The sequence below is a fragment of the Rana temporaria genome, chromosome 10 (genome assembly GCF_905171775.1).
Source record: "Rana temporaria chromosome 10, aRanTem1.1, whole genome shotgun sequence".
Classification (NCBI taxonomy): Eukaryota; Metazoa; Chordata; class Amphibia; order Anura; family Ranidae; genus Rana; species Rana temporaria.
The window spans coordinates 118414395-118434415 of NC_053498.1; the positions used below are offsets into that span (position 1 = coordinate 118414395).

General features: G+C 45.8%; 1 protein-coding gene across 1 annotated transcript; it reads right to left on the minus strand.

Moving 5' to 3' along the window:
* Window positions 1-232: 232 nt before the first annotated feature.
* Window positions 233-14261, minus strand: LOC120915499 (nicotinamide N-methyltransferase-like). The gene is made up of 4 exons (XM_040326061.1): window positions 14144-14261; window positions 9950-10121; window positions 6044-6251; window positions 233-1192 (listed from the first exon to the last, which is right to left on the minus strand). Exons 2-4 carry the CDS (start codon window positions 10101-10103, stop codon window positions 772-774), a joined length of 783 nt encoding a protein of 260 aa, XP_040181995.1. The 5' UTR covers window positions 10104-10121; window positions 14144-14261; the 3' UTR covers window positions 233-771.
* Between the last annotated feature and the right edge of the window lie 5760 nt (window positions 14262-20021).

The window sequence follows — 20021 nt, forward strand, 5'->3', positions numbered from 1 at the left end:
ACAGATCACTCCATGTGTCCACCACGATCAGTCCACTTTACCAATGGTAACAATTCCTACAGTCTCTAGACTGCACCTCTGTGTGGGTAATCAACGTATAAATTGTCTCCAAACACCACCTTCTCCATTCACTTTTTAATAATCAATTCCACTTATCCAGGGGGTTAAGGACATGAAACAAAAAACACAAATACCATAGTCTTCTCTGCTTTTGAATTTATTAAAAAAGCCCCCCTAAAAAGTTACACTTACAAGAAATAACAATAAAAACAGCATGTATCAAATCACCAGCTCATCCACCGCAGATTTAGACTCAAGGTGCTTCGCTTGACATCACAGATAAGACTCCTCTCTTCTAACTGCGTGTCGGCCTCTCATTGGCCTTCATCAGTTCTACTTATGGCTCGTTTCTCTCGGCTCCCCGAGCAGAGAGCTGCTGATGGTCAATCAATGCGCTCTGCCTCCCCCCCCCTGCGCTTAATGGAGCGCTAAGCTGTGGAGGGGCGGAGAGTGGCCGTCTTAGGCTCTCAGCAGCTCGTTGAGATGGGTATCAGTCCAGTCACCTGGCGGATCCAGACTTTATTGTTGTGATGATGCGGTACCTGGACTGATTCCTGTGACGTCAGCAGAGAGCGGTCTGAAAACGGGTCACAGGAGCGCAAAACGTATTGGACTCCTATGACCCATAGGAGAAGCCCAGCCAAACAAGCTCAGGCTGGACGTCTCCTTTAAAGTCAATTTTGCCTCTTTTTATTGTTTCCCTCTACGGCTTCAATGTTTGCGGGCTTGAAGACAGAAAGAAACGTTACAATTAAACACTTCATCTGGAAATTGTAAATCAGTAAACGTTGCAAACTCCTGAATCTCACATCCACTCTCAGTCACCGCCTCTCGCAAAATATTTTCATCAAGTGACAGAACTGAAAACTTTGCCTTGCCGACCAAGTAATAGGAGGCTCCTAAATAATCATTGACAATTAGATGACCCCCGGGTCTGATCAGAGATACAATGTTTTTCAGGGCGGTTTTAAATTCTTCAACAGTCTTGCAAGCACAGATGAGACACGCAGCGACAATCACACAGTCGGTCAGGGGAAGGGAATTTGGTTCTAGGGGATTGGCTTTGGTGACATCACACTTCATGAGTGAGACTTTCCTGCGGATCTTCTCGGCCTTTTCCTCCTCTGTGGACCTAGAATTGAGAATATTAGAATCACTACAGGGATTTTAAAACTATATTTTTATTTTATCAAAGCTACCAGAGACAATTGAAATTCATTTTTTTAAAGATGGATTTTTGCACTAAACCCAGCACTGATAATGCGAAAGCAATATGAATTATTATTGTAACACCATAGGTTAATACATGTTACTCCAGAAATTACCCTTTGGCAGCTGTTGCACCCATTGTAATCCGAATCATCATCAGACAGCTCAGTTCACAGACACAGGGCTAGATTCACAGAGAGATACGATGGTGTATCTCCTGATACGCTGTCGTATCTCTGACTTAGGCCGGTCGTATCTATGCGCCTGATTCATAGAATCAGTTACGCATAGATATGCCTAAGATCCGACAGGTGTAACTGTGTTACACCGTCGGATCTTACCTGCAATTTAAAAATGGCGCGGGGGGGCGTTCTCGCTGATTTACGCTGAGAAATATGTAAATCAGCGAGATACGCCAATTCACGAACGTACGCGGACCCGACGCAGTGTTGTTACGACGTTTCCGTAGCGGTTTTCCCGGCGTATACTTACCCCTGCTTCTATGAGGCGCAGCCAATGTTAAGCATAGCCGTCGTTCCCGCGTCGATTTTTGTTTTTTTTACGTCGTTTGCGTACGCCGATTCAGAAACCCGCGCGCCGCAAGTTACGCTCACGCCGAAACCACTGACGTCCTAGCGACGTCAGTGGGAGCAATGCACGCCGGGAAATTTCGCGGACGGCGCATGATCATTTAAATCGGCGTGGGGACGCGCCTGATTTAAATAGTACACTCCCCCTAGCCGCGGAATTTGAATTCCGCCGGGGGTTTTACGATCCGCCGCCGCAAGTTTGGAGGTAAGTGGTTTGTGAATTACCCACTTGCCTCTCAAACTTGCGGCAGCGTATCTTAAATCACATAGATCATGCGGATCTAAAGATCCGCTGATCTATGTGAATCTAGCCCACAATGTACAGAGCTGATCTGAGTGGCTCTGTATCATGTGATTGCTGTGATTGTTCACCACAGCAAACACATGGTGCAGAGTTGCACTGTACACAGTCTCTGAACTGAGCCGTGAACCATATACTGTATGTAAAACAATATTACTGTTTACATCTAAGGGTCCACCCCTTCCTTTCACAACAGGGGAAAGTAGCCGTTTTTGGGGGGGGGGGGGGGGGTCATTATTTATTTTATACTTTTCACCTTCCCTTCCTACCCTGTAAATCTGATCCCCATCCTATCTCTATTGACTTGTATATTAACCCTTCACCTCCCTTATCTTGCACATCTGACCATTAAACCTCTCATCTCCATCCTCCCACTGTATGTGACCTGTACCTTGACCCCATCAACTCCTGACCTTTGACACAGCTGTATCTAGTGCACTATTACCAATCTTCACGTTTTATCCACCTCAATGCCAACTTTTTTTTTATTTAAAAAAAATGTGATAAAAAATTAGATCATCTTGGGGTGTCTACTATTCAAAAAGGGTTCATGTCAGGGGTGCTTGTTCTGTTCTGGCAATTTTATTTGATATGTTTTATAACAAAAGTAAAAGGAAACAGGTTTCTTCCTTTAATAACCACAGTTTTTTTTTCTACTATAGAAATACCACCAAAAGAATGTCTGTCTGAAATGATATAGAATTAATTTGGGTACGGTCAGGGCTCAAGTCCTGAGCTACTTGACAGGCCTCAAGGGTTACTTGCCACCAGTTGTCCCACCCAGCCCGCCCCTAATTCCGCCCCTAAACACGCTCTCATAAAATGACACTCAAATGTATTATGCAGAATTAAGTTATTAAAATAAATATTAACAACAACTAATTCCGTGCCCACCAATGCAGGCTGCGTGTGTCCACCATGCAGCCTTGTGCCTAGTGTCCACTAATGCAGCTTTGTGCCCACCAATGCAGCCTTGTGCCCACCAATGCAGCCTTGTGCCTAGTGCCCACCAATGCAGCCTAGTGCCCACCAATGCAGCCTAGTGCCCACCAATGCAGTCGTGTGCCCACCAATGCAGCCTTGTGCCCACCAATGCAGCCTTGAGCCTAGCGCCCACCAATGCAGCCGTGTGCCCACCAATGCACCGGTGTGCCCAGTGGCCACCATGCAGCCAGGTGCTCACCAATGCAGTCTTGTGTCCACCATGCAACCGTGTGCCAAGTACCCACCAATGCAGTCTTGTGTCCACCATGCAGCCTTGTGCCCACCAATGCAGTCTTGTGTTCACCATGCATCCTTGTGCCCACCAATGCAGCCTTGTGTCTACCAATGCAGCCGTGTGCCCACCATGCAGCTGTGTGCCCACGAATGCAGCCTTGTGTCCACCCTGCAGCCGTGTGCCCAGTGACTACCATGCAGTCTTGTGTCTACCATGCAGCCGTGTGCCCAGTGCCCACCAATGCAGTCTTGTGCCCACCAATGCAGCCGTGTGTTCACCAATGCAGTCTTGTGTCCACTATGCAGCCGTGTGCCCACCAATGCAGTCTTGTGTCCACCATGCAGCTGTGTGCCCAGGGCCCACCAATGCAGTCTTGTGTCCACCATGCAGCCGTGTGCCCAGTGCTCACCAATGCAGTCTTGTGTCCACCTTGCAGCCGTGTGCCCAGTGCCCACCATGGAGCCTTGTGTCCACCTTGCAGCTGTGTGCCCAGTACCCACCATGGAGCCTTGTGTCCACCTTGCAGCCGTGTGCCCAGTGCCCACCATGGAGCCTTGTGTCCACCTTGCAGCCTACCTGTGCAGCCGAGGAGAGGAACAGGAGAGCCGCCCAGGTGATCAGAGTGCAGCGGGGGAACACAGTGATAACAGCTTTCATTTCAATAGCCGTGTTCCCGCCGCGCAACGTCATATACAGCCCCGACCCTGGCCGGGGGAACTTTGATAGACAGATCACCTGTCCAATCCCAGTGATGGGTGATCTGTCAATCAAAGTCCGGGGACCAGGGGGCGGGGCTATATCTGACAGCGAGCGGTGGGGAACACGGCTATTGAAATGAAAGCTGTTTTCTCTGTTCCCCCCCGCTGCGCTCTGAACACCTGGGTGTCTCTCTCTCTCTCTTCCCCCTCCGGCCTCGGTGATCGCTGGGAGAAGGACTCCCATTTGACACAGGCTCACGGCTCACCCCTCCCGACTCCCAGGCCGCCTTTTCTCGCCAGACCTCAGAATCCACTCGCAAAATGCGAGCAGGCGAGTGGATTTTTGAGGGCTGGGTACAGTGATACATGGCCAAGTAATTGTCAGTTAAAATATCACAGGACTGAAAACTGAAAAATGGCCCAGCAATAAAGGGGTAAATATAGTAGGGTTGCCATCTATCCAGGATTCACCCGAACAGTCTGGGTTTTAAATCATGTGTCCAGGTTTCAGTCCGCCTGAAACCTGGACAAATTATCCCGAACGGGCTGTGGCTCCTCATGTAATGAAGATAGTTACACACAAATCTCTTTCCGTCCGGGAGCTGCGGGCGCCTCTTTGGGGGCAGGTTCAGCACCACTGGGAGGCTAGGCGGTGATGTCAACAAGAGCATTTTGGCAAAACATATTGTTTGCCACTGCACGTTATATGCGCCGCATTACTACTATCCTTGGGGCACCCAAAGATGTTCCAGGTCTTTTAGTAATCGCATAGTGTATACTATACTATACTATGCCCTATAAAAGTGCATGCAGGGCACTGGACAAACCACTAGGGACAAAGGGGGTGTGTAATTATTTTATACATTACTGTAATCTGTAAGATTACAGTATACTGTATGTGTATTGTGTTTTTACTTTTTTGAATTTGGCGCCGATCTTCGCTCCCGTGCGTCATAACTTTGCAGGGAACGGAGCTCGGCGGCACTCGGGCACTGTGTGAATCGTGCAGAGGAGGACACACCTCGCTCACACAGCGGGGAGACATCGCAGGATCCAGGGGACAAGGTAAGTAACCATGCCTGGATACTGAGATGCGATCCAGAGTCGGGCGCAGGGATTCCCGCTAATGGTACTGGAATTCCACCCTGAGCCAGACTCTGGATTACCGCCAGGGAGGTTAAGACATGGATGAGCGAGTGTGAGGTTGAGGAACATGACTGAAGCCTCGTACACACGACCGAGGAACTCGACGGGCGAAACACATCGTTTTCCTCGTCGAGTTCCTTGTCAGGCTGCCGAGGAACTCGACAAGGCAAGTTTCTCCATTCCCATCGAGGAAATAGAGAACTTGCTCTCTTTTTGGCTCGTCGAGTTTCTCAAACGTTTCCTCAACGAAAATGTACACACGACCGGTTTCCTCGGCAAAAAAATATCTCCCAGCAAGTTTCTTGCTGGTTTTTGCCGAGAAACTCGGTCGTGTGTACGAGGCCTGACTTGATATAACATCTTTGGGATAAAGTAGAGCGGAGACTGTGAGCCAGGCCTTCTTGTTTAACATCAGTGCCTGACCTCAGGTCGGGCAACAATCGCGCCAAAAAATCGCACCATGATCAAGGTGCCATTGAAAGTGACAGGGGTCGTCCAGCGATTTGCCGTGATTCTGGATCGCAGGCAGAATCGTGGTGATTCTGCCCACGATACGGGATGCCTAGATGAGAACAGAATCAGATCAGCTGTCAATGTGTAAAAATGTATGTAGGCAAGAGGGAGCAGCAAGATAGGATTGGAGAGCACTTGACTGATATTGTAGGGAGAAAAGAAAAACTTTTAATAAAACATATGTTTTTCGTTTTTTCAGCGAATGAGCAATGGTGGGCGAATGATAAAATCAGCAACTCTGTTGGAGTTCCAGCCTCATAGGAACTCATCTATAACTATTGTGCATTAATAGATGTTTAGTACATACCTGTGGTTTTCAAGGTCACAGACACACTTCAGATGTGGAGACCAATCAAAGGCCTCCTTATCACCTTTTATCCATTTCTCTATTTCTTGCAGGTTTCTTTCTAAATAATCTGTAAGGTATATTTGCTTGAAGTTTTCACAGGCAGACAGAATGTGACATATGGTGGGACCGGCACCAATCTCTATAAGACTATTGCCTTCCACATGACCTAAAAAAGAAATCAAACATGCTCACAATTTTAAAGGACATGTAAACCCCAACAATGAACTTATCTTATTTGGTTCCGTTTGGTCTTTTACATTTACCATAAAAAAAAAATTCATATCTGTTTTTGAAATTTTGACAGCTGAGAACTTCTTGTGTTCTCTGCCTCTGCTGCATTCTTAAGCCTTGTACACGCGATCGAATTTCCATCAGACAAAGCCATGGAATTTTGTGCGAAGGGCGTGGGCCGTGATCTTGTATTGCATACAAACGGCACAAAATTGTTGGCCAACATACACGAACGTAGTGACGTACTAGATGTACTACGTGGTTTTTCAGCTCTTCAGCGCCACCCTTTGGGCAACTTCTGCGAATGTTGTCTTATGGTTAGCATTGGTTCAGAGCATGAGTGTTTGTACTTTTTTCTCAGACGGACTTGTGTAAACACGATCAAATAATACGACATCACACATTTGTTGTCAGAAAATTGTAAAACATGCTATGCCACATCTGTTGTCGGAAAATCCGACAACAATTGTCCGATGGAGCATACAAACGGTCAGATTATCCGACATTATCCTGCCATCACACAATTCCCGTTGGAAAGTCCAATCGTGTGTACGTGTCTTTATCATGGATATTTTATACAATATAACATTTTATACTTTTACTATACCTCCTGAAGCCTCGTACACACGACCGGGGAACTCGACGGGCGAAACACATCGTTTTGTTCGTCGAGTTCCTTGTTATGCTGTCGAGGATCTCGGCGAGCCAATTTTCCCCATTCCCATCGAGGAAAAAGAAGACATGCTCTCTTTTTGGCTCGACGAGACCCAATCACTATACACTAATGTTGTCACATAGCCAGAAGATGAGTGAGTCATATGCTCTCCTGAATCTGCTATTTTTCTATTCTTCAGAGTTAAAAAAAAATAACAGGGTGGGATATGCTACTGGTAGGGCCGCCATCAGGAATTTTTACACAGAGTCAGGCATGGCTGTGCTGCAGAAGTGGGGGGGGGGGGGTGACGCAAGTTGGGAAGCGGGGGGGTCGCCGCAAATTGATAATGGGGGGGGGGGGCTTTGGGTGCTGACTAACAAAAGAATATTGTAAAAAAAAAAGGGTCCCCTGGGGACCACCGGGCCCCTTAGAGGTCTGGAGGGCTTTAGGTGCTGACGGAAAAAAGAAGAAGGGGGGTGCCAAACGGGGCCCTGGGGACCACAGGGCCCCTTAGAGGTCGGGGGGGGGGGGCTTTGGGTGCTGAAAATGTTTTATTTTTTTATTATTATAATAAAAAAATTAAAAAAAGGGGATGCCATCCAGGGCCCTGGGGACCACCGGGCCCCTTAGAGGTCGGGGAGGGGCTTTGGGTTACTGTACGTAATTTGAATTTTTTACGTCGTTTGCGTAAGTTGTTCGTGAATAGGGATTTGCATAGAATGACGTCACCGTCGTAAGCATTGGCTTGTTCCAGTTTAATTTCGAGCATGCGCACTGGGATACCCCCACGGACGGCGCATGCGCCGTTAAAAAAAAACGTTGTTTACGTCCGGTCACGACGTATTTACATAAAACACGCCCCCATCACATCGATTTGAATTGTGCGCCCTTACGCCGCCAAAGATACACTACGCCGCCGCATTCTTTGAGGATTCGAAAAAATAAAGTAAGTTATGGTGGCGTAGTGTATCTTAGATACGCTACGCCCGGCGGTAATATGCGCCGCTGTACGTGGATCTGCCCCTATATCTGGGGTCAAAAAGACCGCAGATCTCATATTTACACTAAAATTCAATAAAGAAAATGTAATTTAAAAAAAAAAAAAAAAAATTATAATAATTTCTCCTTTAGCCCTGGTTCACATTTGTCAAATTGCATGTCAAATCGGCGGCATTTGCCGGCAATGGCACCATCCTAATCGGTGCAACGCTGCATCTGCGGCCCTGCACGGATTAGCAAAAGTAGTACTACTTTTTGCGATTTTGGGCTGCCATTTAAATTGACATCTGTGCAGAAATCAGGACTGAAATCGTGCGGGTTCAGCTGAACTCACACGGCTTCATTCCCGCAGCCCAGTGTGAACCTGGGCTAAAGAGCCTTGGGAAAAAGTGACATTTGATGTCGCTTTCGCCCTCCAATGCTATGGAGCCGAGTGGGGGCCATCTTCCTCTCATTCGGCATCCAGGCAGTGAGGGGAGCAGACGCAACTTTCTCTGCCACTACCGATGGCTCCAGTGAGCAGAGGAGAGGACACGAGCGCAGTGGGAGGGGGGTGGGCACCTCTCCCACCACCGATAAAAGTGATCTCAATTGCGAATCCAACAGAGATCACTTTTATCTTAAAGATAGATGCACACCGTTCCTGAAAATACTGGTGTTATGGCAGCTAGCTCAAAGTACCAATGTACGGGTACGCGATTTGCGTGAAGTGGTTACGATTGTTAGGCCCCTTTCACATTGAGGCGTTTTTCATGCGGTGCAGCGCTAAAAATAGCGCTGCTATACCGCATGAAAAATCATGCCCTGTAGTGTTCAATGTGAAAGCCCGAAGGCTTTCACACTGAAGCGGCGCGCTAGCAGAAATGCTCCAAAAGTCCTGCTAGCCGCATCTTTACTGCGGTATAGGAGCGGTGTGTTCACCGCTCCTATACCGCGCCTTCCCATTGAAATCAATGGGAAAGCGTGGTAATACCGCCCGCAACACGGGCGGTATTAACCCTTTTTCCGCCACTAGCGGGGGTTAAAACCTCACCGCTAGCGCCCGAATATCGCGGTAAATACGACGATATAGCGGCGCTACAAATAGCGCGGCTATACCGTCACCGCGGCTCCACGCCTCAATGGGAAAAAGGTCTTAGGCATGATTTATGAAGGAATTTGGGGCCAGATCCACAAAGAGCCGGCGTAACGTAAATTTTTCCATTTAAGTTACACTGCCTTAAAATTTCTACCTAAGTGCCCGATCCACAAAGCACTTACCTAGAAATTTTCGGCTGTGTAACTTAAATTCCACCGGCGCAAGGCGTTCCTCTTCAAATTAGGCGCGCTCCCGCACGGCCGTACTGCGCATGCTTGTGACGTAATTTTCCCGACGTGCATAGCGCGAAATTACGTTACGCCGAGCTTTGTGGATCGCGTCGGGTCAATAAAGTTGCGTCTGAAAAAAAAAAATACGGGAAAAAAAAAAAAATTCAAAACAAAAAAAAAATTGCGTCGCTGGACAGAAGGGTCTGCTTTTACATGGTGTAAACAGTTTACACTTTGTAAAAGCAGCCCTAATTTTGCGTTTGCAAACTGAAACTTACGGAGAAAAAACGAAGCGTAAAAGCTTTGTGGATCTCCGTAAGTGCTAATTTGCATACCCGAGGCGGCATTTCGACACGAAATGCCCCCAGCGGCGGATGCGGTACTGCATCCTAAGATCCGGCAGTGTAAGTCCCTTACACATGTCGGATCTTCTGCCTAACTATGGAAACTGATTCTGTGGATCAGTTCCAAAGATAGAAACAGGGATACGACGGTGTAACAGCAGTTACGCCGGCGTATACCTTTTGAGGATCTGGCCCTTGATTTTTTGTGCTGAAGGTGAACTTACATTTTAAATAAATTATTGGGATTTCAAACTAAAATAATGCCTATACTTACATCCAGACCTGAATAGACATCAAGGTGACTATACTTGCAACAGTATTACTTACCAGATGAAAATACATTTTTCATAAACGTGAACAGGAAAATGGCCTCCTCTGTCATTTTATGGTCTTCATCTACTGCGTAAAACTGGTCTAGGTACTTTCTTGGGTCAAAATCATTGTAATTTTCCTGATCTTCTGACCTTGACAAAACCTCCATGCTGTAACGTCAACCACCCTGTGTACAAAAGTGAGAATGAGTCAACCGCACGTGTACCATGTATGGTTCTCTATTGTTGTTTATGGGTCAGTTTTTTGCAGACCAATATCTTCCAGTGCTAAAAGTAGTAGTAGCCAAAAGTATTCAGCCTGGGGGTATCGGTACCAAAAAAAGTGAAAAAAAAATCATTATAATTCCTGCATGGCCTGATTCTTAACCCTCAAGTTTTTAATCCCGATTTTTACAAAAACACAATTTAATGCAGTTTTGTTATAATTATACATTGTAACAGCCCTCAAATTTTCCACTCGCCTACTCGCATTTTGCGAGTGGAAAATGAGGGCTTGCGAGCTGGGCTGCCTGGGAGTGGGGGGCTGCAATGGGGGCACAGTGAGGCTGCAATGGTGGGCATGGTGAGGCTGCAAAGGTGGGCATGGTGTAGCTGCAATGGTGGGCATGGTGTGGCTGCAATGGTGGGCACAGGTCATGCTGCAATGGTGGGCACAGGTGAGCCTGCATTGATGGGCACAGATGAGCCTGCATTGATGGGCACAGGTGAGCCTGCATTGATGGGCACTGGTGAGGCTGTGCTGAGGGCAACTGATAAAGTTGTTGTTAATATTTTTTTTTTGTAACTTAATTCTGCATAAAACTTGTGTCATTTCATGAGATAAGTTATGAGGGCGTGATTAGCGGCAGAATTAGGGGCCGGGGCAGGATAGGGGTTGGGTGGGGCAACTGGTGGCGAGTAACCCATGAGGCCTGGCTAGTGGCTCAGGACTTGAAATTTTGAGCCCTGCATTATAAAAATTACAAAATGCAACCAGTATCTTGATATTAGCCTCTTGTTTTTCAATGTACAATAGAACTCAAATGGGACAGAGAGAGGAAGTACTCTGAGCCAATCAGACCAGATACATGCATAAGGAACATCCTGACATGGTAAAAATAGGCAGTGACCTGATAAGGGTGATGCTGCTCCTTCTCTGTCCAATCAGAGATGGAATGGGAGATGACCAAGCTCTTTTGCCTATTTTCAGTAAAGAAAATTGAACGGACCTGGCTGGGTGGTGTAAATCTCAGGACCAGTTTGCCAAAATTACAAACAACTTTTATATGTACTGTAAAGCTGTTTGTCTAGAGTTCAGCTTTACCCTAACCTCTATGCCAACCTTAACACCTAACCTAGCCTGAGCTGTAAAATGAACCCCATGCCTACAGTAATATCTGTTACAATACCTGGTCCTCCTGTCCATGTGTGGCATGGCGCACATAACAGATTGTGGCCAAATACGTGTGTAAGCATTTTGGTGCATGTTCATTAACGTTCATCCCTTATGAAACTCCTGACCCTTAAGCTTTATTGTTCATTATAATGCCTAATCAAAATATTTATTAAAAAACAGTTGCTGGTTGCTATGTAGATTATCCGATGGTGTGTACAGAAATCCTTCGAAAAAAAAATCCAAAGTACAAACACACATGCTCAGAAGTGATGCTAACCATAACACAACATTAGCAGAAGTTGCTCAAAGGGTGGCGCTAAAGAGCTGAAAAAAACACAGGGCCAGATTCAAGAAGCTATTGCGCCCGCGCAACCATAGGTTGCGCGGTGCAATAGCTGTTTTGCTCCCGCGTAGCGAATGCCCCTGATTCAGGAACATCGCTACGCGGACTGCAGCCTAGGATATGACAGGCATAAGCCTCCTTATGCCTTCATATCTCAGGCTGCATTCTTGCGTTGTCCGCTAGGGGGCGCGGCCATTGTGATCGGCGTATAGTATGCAAATTGCATACTACCACCGATTCACAAAAGTTGCGCGGGCCCTGCGCACGCAAGGTACGGAGTTTCCGTACGGCGACATTAGCGCAAGGTTGCTCCTGCTATAGCAGGGGCAGCCAATGCTAAAGTATAGCCGTCCTTCCCGCTCGTGAAATTTAAATTTAACGTCGTTTACGTAAGTGATTCGTGAATGGCGCTGGACGCCATTCACGTTCACTTAGAAGCAAATGACGTCCTTGCGACGTCATTTGCCGCAATGCACGTCGGGAAAGTTTCCCGACGGAGCATGCGCTGTTCGCTCGGCGCGGGAGCGCGCCTAATTTAAATGATTCCCGCCCCCGGCGGGATCATTTACATTAGGCGCCCTTACGCCGGGCTATTTAGCATAGCGCCCGCGCAATTTACGGAGCTACTGCTCCGTGAATCGCGGGCATATCAAAATATTTGCGTGGGTGCAGAGCAAAAATCGTTGCCCTTTGCCCACGCAAATATTGCGCGGATCTACCTGAATCTGGCCCACAAAGTTTAATTAAAGTGTTCTTAACACCCCCCCCAACAAAAAAATACACATTCTGGTCCTTTCAAGCAGAATGAACAGCACAGTGCTCATGCGGAATTCCCGGCGGACTTTATACCACCGGGAATCCCAGTTGTGTGTACAGGGCTTCAGTATAAAAAGACTTCTGTTGTAATCCTTCTATGCAGTGTTGTAATCTTACACTAAGTAACAAAAACTTTACATTTAGCCAATTCTGTAATATGAGTACAACATTCATGGCCAGCTACACCACAAACTGCTGGATGGATCTCGAAATGAAGAAAACAAGGACTAGTGTACAAATTGCAGTGGTGCATTTGTTATAATTAGTGGGCTGGATTCAGGTAGAATTGCGCTTTTTTTACGGAGGCGCAGGGCAACGTTTTTGCCCTGCGCCCCGCAAAATTACTGCGCTGCCCTTGATTCACGGAGCAGTAGCTCCGTAAATTGCTTGGGCGCACCGGCAAAATGCCCGGCGTAAGCGCGCGCAATTTAAATGATCCCGTAGGGGGCGGGAATCCTTTAAATTAGGCGCGTTCCCGCAAGGACGTCATTTACTTCAAAGTGAACGTGAATGGCGTCCAGCGCCATTCACGAATCACTTACGCAAACTAAGTAAATTTAAAATTTCGCGACGCGGGAACGACGGGTATACGTAACATTGGCTGCCCCTGCTAATAGCAGGGGCAGCCTTACGCGAAAGACGCCGTACGGAAACAACGTAAACTGCGTACGCAGGGCTCGCGCAACGTTGTGAATCGGCGTTAGTATGCAATTTGCATACTATACGCTGAGCACAATGGGAACGCCACCTAGCGGCCATCGCAAGAATGCAGCCTAAGATATGCGGGCATAAGAGCCTTATGCCGCGCATATCTTAGGCTGCAGTCGGCGTAACGAGGTTCCTGAATTAGGAGCATTCGTTACGCCGGGGCAAGTAAGCAATTGCGCCTGTGTAACTATGGTTACACAGGCGCAATTGCTTCTTGAATCCAGCCCATTGTCATTTGTCCATCTTTTGTTTAAATACATCCAAATCTAATCTTAGAAGTAATGTTTTGTAATTTTATAAGCACAGTGTATACATACCTAATGTAATATTCATAAAAAGATTTGTTTAGTAACAACTATGTGAAGTATACTTGGTAAAAATTGCTAGTCTGAAAATAAACTGATTAAAACCAGGCTGTTTGCAGATGTGTAATGATTGCAACTTCTGCTCCTAAAACATGAATCCATTTCACTGCTAATGATAGTGTAAAAAGACTGCAGCTAACTTAGTAAAATACAACAAAGGATTAGGTAAAGTCACAATCATTTCTGGATAGGCGGACATTTACCACACACTAAAAAAAAAAAATACAAAAAAATTGTTCTAGAAGCAATTTAGTCAAACTGAGAAAAGTATTATTTTGCTAAAATTCCACTGAAATATTGAATGAAATTGTGAACAGAAAAGAAAAAGTACCTCATACATCTGGTTAGGCCTAATGTAATGTGAGCAGAATAAAAGGTATACATAATGTCTCTAATAATAAATTAAATGCTTAGATCTGCATAAAAAAAAAACATCATTACTGATGCATGAGTTACCTTTGATAAGTTAAATATTGCAAAACTGTATAACAAGTGCAATTTCTGTGTGGGTTGATGCATTTCAGATGCTGATAGGATTATAAAAAAAAATATTTGGTGTTGGTTTCAGAATGGCTTCCTTACCTCAATTTGGTGCTCACTGCTCAGTTGAAGGCGTCCGACTTGTGAAATGCCATGGAATTCCTGAGCACAATTCAAAGAGAAACCCGATGCTGACACCCTCCCTCACTACAATAGTGTAATGAGAAACCTTGTATATTGGTGTAGATGCTATTTACCCTTTACATGCTGAGTCATTACCCATTCATCACATTCCATGGTAAGAGAAAAAAAGTCTTCCAACTCAGATGAAACCTGACAAATGTAGATTGTTTCTTGGGGTGCATCACAGATAATGGTCAACACTGTAAAGGGCAACAACACTAGCTTTAATGTATAAATATAACCAAAAAAAAGTCATTAGGCCAATGTCAATCATGCGATTCAGTTCGCATGTGCCGCGCTGTATAAGTTTTTCATTCATATATATATATATATATATATATATAAAATCACACAAAAAAATGTTAAATAGACCCTGCACGCACTGCTTTAAATGTAAGTCTCACTACAAGGGCTGATAAGTACCTTACGTGGTCCAGACATGGATATTATAAAATTGAACAATAAAGCCAGCACTTAGCCAGGAAATTTACCCCTAGGAACCATAACAGGGTACCACCAAAATTACATATTAGCAACGGTCTGCCCACTCAAAACCCACACCTAACCCTACTTGAATTACATTTTTAACTCAAAATTTTATGCGTAGAACGGCGGCGGCTGGTCGGCAACTACTGTATTTATTGGCGTAAAACACTCACTTTTTTACCCTGAAAATAGAGGGTAACCTGTGCCTGTGTGTTATACGCAGGGGGCTGTGGAAAGTTTTTTTCCTGAAACTACCCTCTTAAACTTAGGGCGCGTGTTATATCCCTGTGCGAGTTATACGCCGATAAATACGGTAGTTAACGACCTGAAACACCCACACATGCTCAGAAGCAAGTTATGAGACGGGAGCGCTCGTTCTGGTAAAACTACCGTTCGTAATGGAGTAAGCACATTCATCGAGCTGTAACAGATAGAAAAGCGTGAATCGTCTTTTACTAACACAAAATCAGCTAAAGTAGCTCAAAGGGTGGCGTCATCCGAATGGAACTTCCCCTTTATAGTGCCGTTGTACGTGTTGTACATCACTGCGCTTTGCTAGTGTGTAGGCAAGGCCGTTTTAATGATGAAGTTGAAAAAAACATCGCTTTTTTCTACAACCTGAAAAACGTTTTTTACAACCCGAAAAATTATTGTGTGTACGCGGCATTACAGGAAAGAATTTCCCTTCCAAGGGGTAGATTTCCTCTCACTTCCTGTTGTCTCCCTCCGTTTGTAGGAGTTGTTTGTAAGTCGGATGTTTTAAAGTAGGGGACCACCTGTATATACTATACGGCCTGCCCTATATACTCTGTGGAAAATTGGGGTTAAACAGGAGCAGAAAAATTGGGCCTTAGGCAGTGGTGGTGGTGGTGCCCTGAACCAAAAATATTCTTAGAAGCTAGCATCATTAAGATTGAGGAGGAATAGGATAGTCACTCAGCATAATAGGATGGTCACACAGCATAGGCAGTCTTCAAGTGATCCCACATCCATAGAAAAATCAATTGGTCACATCAGCATCGGGTGCTTGAGAGCTGGTGATCCAAGACTGATTCATTGTTATGAATGTGAGCCAATCAACAGAGCCTGTGGACAGACGCACTCTGTGATCAGTTACAAAGCCGCCAGCAGCACTGAATGTGCGTTCAGAAAGAACGCTGGATGCAGGACAGGGCAGTAGCTTAATTGCATATTGAGCAAGCTCTGGCCAGTGGTCCATCCTCAAGACCCAGCAACCCAGTGGATGCTCTGTTGGAAAGGTCTCCAAGTCTGATCTTGCCCCTATAGATTCCTGCAGCATGTAATGCAGACGCCAGCGATGGTTCCTGTAACCGATCAGACCTTGGTGCTGAGGACTGAAGAATTGTCTATAGGCATCGGTCAACCTTCTCCACCGCTCTTTCTGTGACTGAACCAAGCCTCAGCAACACATTGTCCAGCACCAGGAAATTGTAACCTCCCAGGCTCTGGAAACGCATTGCACAAATCTTTCTTCAAGGCCTCCTGAAGATGTTTCTCTGCTCCCTCTGCGAAGGCTGGATAAGTTCTGCAACCTTACCCTTGTAACGTGGATCAAGAAGGGTTGCCAGCCAGTGATGATCCCTCTCCTTGATACCACGAATCCCAGGGTCCTTTCGCAGGCTTTGCAGGATCAGGGAGGCCATGCAGCGTAAGATTGCAGAGGCATTAGATCCTGAGTCCTCTGGGTCACTAAGGATCATATGATCCGCAACCACCTCCTCCCAGCCACATACATCTCCATGGGTTTCTGGGGACTGAAAATGATCCTTTGAAGAGTGCTGCTGAGTGTTATCCTCCACCTCCATGCTGACACAATCCTCCTCCTCCTCTTCTCCCTGTGTGTTATATACTATCTGGATAAAAGTAGCCTTGAAAGGTAAGGAAGTCCTCCTTTTCCTCCCGCTGTTCTGCCTCAAGGGCCCTGTCCATTATTCCACAAAGTGTGCGCTCCAACAGGAAGACAAGAGGGACAGTATCACTGATGCATGCACTGTCCCTGCTCACCATCCTCATGGCCTCCTCAAATGGTGACAGGACAGTGCATGCATCCTTGATCAGTAGCCTTTGGCGTGGCAAAAAAAAAGCCAAGCTCCCCTGACCCTGTCCTGGTGCCATACTTACACAGGTACTCATTGATGGCCCTCTGCTGCATGTGCAGCCGCTGCAGCATTGCCAACGTTGAGTTCCAACTGGTGGGTATGTCACAAATGAGGGGGTTCTTGGACAGGTTGCATTCTCTTTGAATGTCAACCAGCCGAGCACTGGCATTATATGACCGGTGGAAATGACCACAGACTTTCCTGGCCTGCCTCAGGAGATCCTGTAAGCCTGGATACCTGCTCAAAAAACGTTGCACCACCAAATTCAGGACGTGAGCTAAACAGGGGACATGGGTTAAGTGTCCCTGTCGGAGGGCAGAGAGGAGATTGGTGCCGTTGTCGCATACAACCATTCTTGGCTGAAGCTGGCACGGCGTTAACCACCTCTGAGCCTGTCCCTGCAGAGCTGACAGAATCTCTGCACCAGTGGGGCTCCTGTCCCCTAAGCAGACCAACTCAAGCACTGCATGGTATCTTTTTGCCTGAGTGCATGCGTAGCCCCTTGAACGCCTATGGAGCACTGCTGGTTCAGAAGACAAATCTGCAGAGGAAGAGGCCATAGAGGAAGAAGAGGAGGGGTGGAGGTGAGAGCTGTGGCAGAATCACCACTAGCATTTTAGAGGCGTAGCGGCGGAACAAGCTCTAACAATACTGAACCCTGTTCTGTATCCTTCCCAGCTGCCAGTAGAGTTACCAGGTGCACTGTGAAAGAAAGGAAACGTCCCTGTCCGTGCCTGCTGGACCATGAGTCAGGAAATATAAAAGGCACCATAACTGAAACATCTTTTGGAGGGAGTGGTGGAAAAATGCACTGATTTTTACTGTTAAAGTGGTTGTATAGTCCATTTTGTAACTTTTACCTACAGGTAAGCCTATAATAAGGCTTACCTGTAGGTAAAAAGACTATCTTCTAAACTTATACAGTTTAGGAGATATTCCCCTTGCAATGAGCCACTGACTGCACCGGGGATTCTCGGCTGAAGGCCCAGCAGGCGCTGGACCTTGCCGGAGAGAAGTCTCCCACGCATGCGCTGGAGTGATGACATCGCGGCTCCAGCAACTCACAGCGCTGGAGCCGCGATACCCAGAAGACACGCCTCAGTGTGGACCAGGTGAGCTACTGACGACTCGTTGTAAGGTAAGTATTTCATAATGAGCTAGTGACCCCTTTCACACTGAAGAGTTTTTCAGGCGGTTTAGCGCTAAAAATAGAGCCTGAAAAATTCATGCCCTGCAGTCTCAGTGTGAAAGCCAGAGGGCTTTCACACTGAGACGATGCGCTGGCGGGACCGATCCAACAGTCCTGCTAGCAGCATCTTTGGAGCGGTGAGAGGAGCGGTGTGTTTACCGCTCCTCCACCGCTCCTTCCCATTAAAAACAATGGGACACCGCTGCTATTTTAACCCTTTTTCGGCCACTAGTGGGGGTTAAAACCGCACCGCTAGTGGCCGAATACTGTCTGAATTGCCGCGGAATAGCGGCACTATACCGCCACCGCACCTCCCGCCCCAGTGTAAAAAGGGGCCTAAAAGGTATTAGCTTTTGTGAAAGGGGGAGGACTCTCATAAATGTGAATCTACCCGCATCAAGATGGAGCAGATGCAGAGCATACTTTTATGCTGGCCATACACTATACGAAAAAACAGCCAAAATTCGGTTATTTAGACAGTTCGTTCGTTTATCGGCCAGTTAATGGGCACAAAATCGATAATCATTGGGAAGATTTTGAGACGAAGAAACAAAGGACGAGTTTGGAAATTTTCTGCTGAACCAACGGGTACTTATTTGTTAGCAGAAGAGTACTAATAGGGATAATTTGTGATGATTGCATCATATTTTCTTTAGGGGAATCAGTATTATTTTCACAAAGCAGCAATACTCTTATTCATTTCCCACAGTAGTTCATTTACAATGCATCCTTTACAATAGCAATTTTATATATATATATATATATATATATATATATATATATATATAGATGTGTATTCTAAAAGGTTAGTTCACAATAAGATCAGACCCATAAGACAGCACCCACCATTTCCAGCAATTGCTCCATGACTCACTTTTGGTGACGCCCTTTATTCAGCTCTCAGAAAACTGGTCATACGATAAAAGTGTTAGATAGTTGTGTTTACCCTCCAGGCCAAAAGTTCCAGTCCGTCCACCTCTGTTACTAAAGATTACTGTATGTTTGTCTTTGCCATAGTGAATGAGCCTGTTTGTGTACATTTGTGTGTCAACACCTCTCTTCTGTCACATGAAAGAAAATTGGGAGGTGTAATGGCTAGGGCAACCATTTGCCTTGGACTATTATGCACAAGAATGGTTTGCATCCCCTTTACGCACAGACTACCATGATTCATTCAGTATTGCAATTAGAAACATGCCAAGTGCTTGGCTTATCTGATAATTAAAGATCAAACTGTGATTGGCTGCACGACTAACTAAACACATTTTCCATGTGTGTGAAACACAATGGGGTTGATTTACTAAAGTCAAATAGTCTGTGCACTTTTCAAAGTGCAGTTGCACTCTGCAAGAGCAGTTGCACCAGAGCTTAACCCCCGGGCCATATTGCTGCCCAAAGACCAGAGCACTTTTTGCGATTCGGGACTGCGTCGCTTTAACTGACAATTGCGCGGTCGTGCGACGTGGCTCCCAAACAAAATTGGGGTCCTTTTTTTCCCCACAAATAGAGCTTTCTTTTGGTGGTATTTGATCACCTCTGCGGTTTTTATTTTTTGCGCTATAAACAAAAATAGAGCGACAATTTTGAAAAAAAATAATATTTTTTACTTTTTGCTGTAATAAATATCCCCCAAAAATATATAAAAAAACATTTTTTTTCCTCAGTTTAGGCCGATACGTATTCTTCTACATATTTTTCGTAAAAAAAAAAATCGCAATAAGCGTTTATTGATTGGTTTGCGCAAAAGTTATAGCGTGTACAAAATAGGGGGTATTTTTATGTCATTTTTATTAATATATTGTTTTTACTAGTAATGGCGGTGATCAGCGATTTTTTTTCGGTACTGCGACATTATGGCAGACACTTCGGACACTTTTGACACATTTTTGGGACCATTGACATTTTTATAGCGATCAGTGCTATAAAAATGCATTGGATTACTATAAAAATTCCACTGGCAGTGAAGGGGTTAACACTAGGGGGCGGGGAAGGGGTTAAGTAT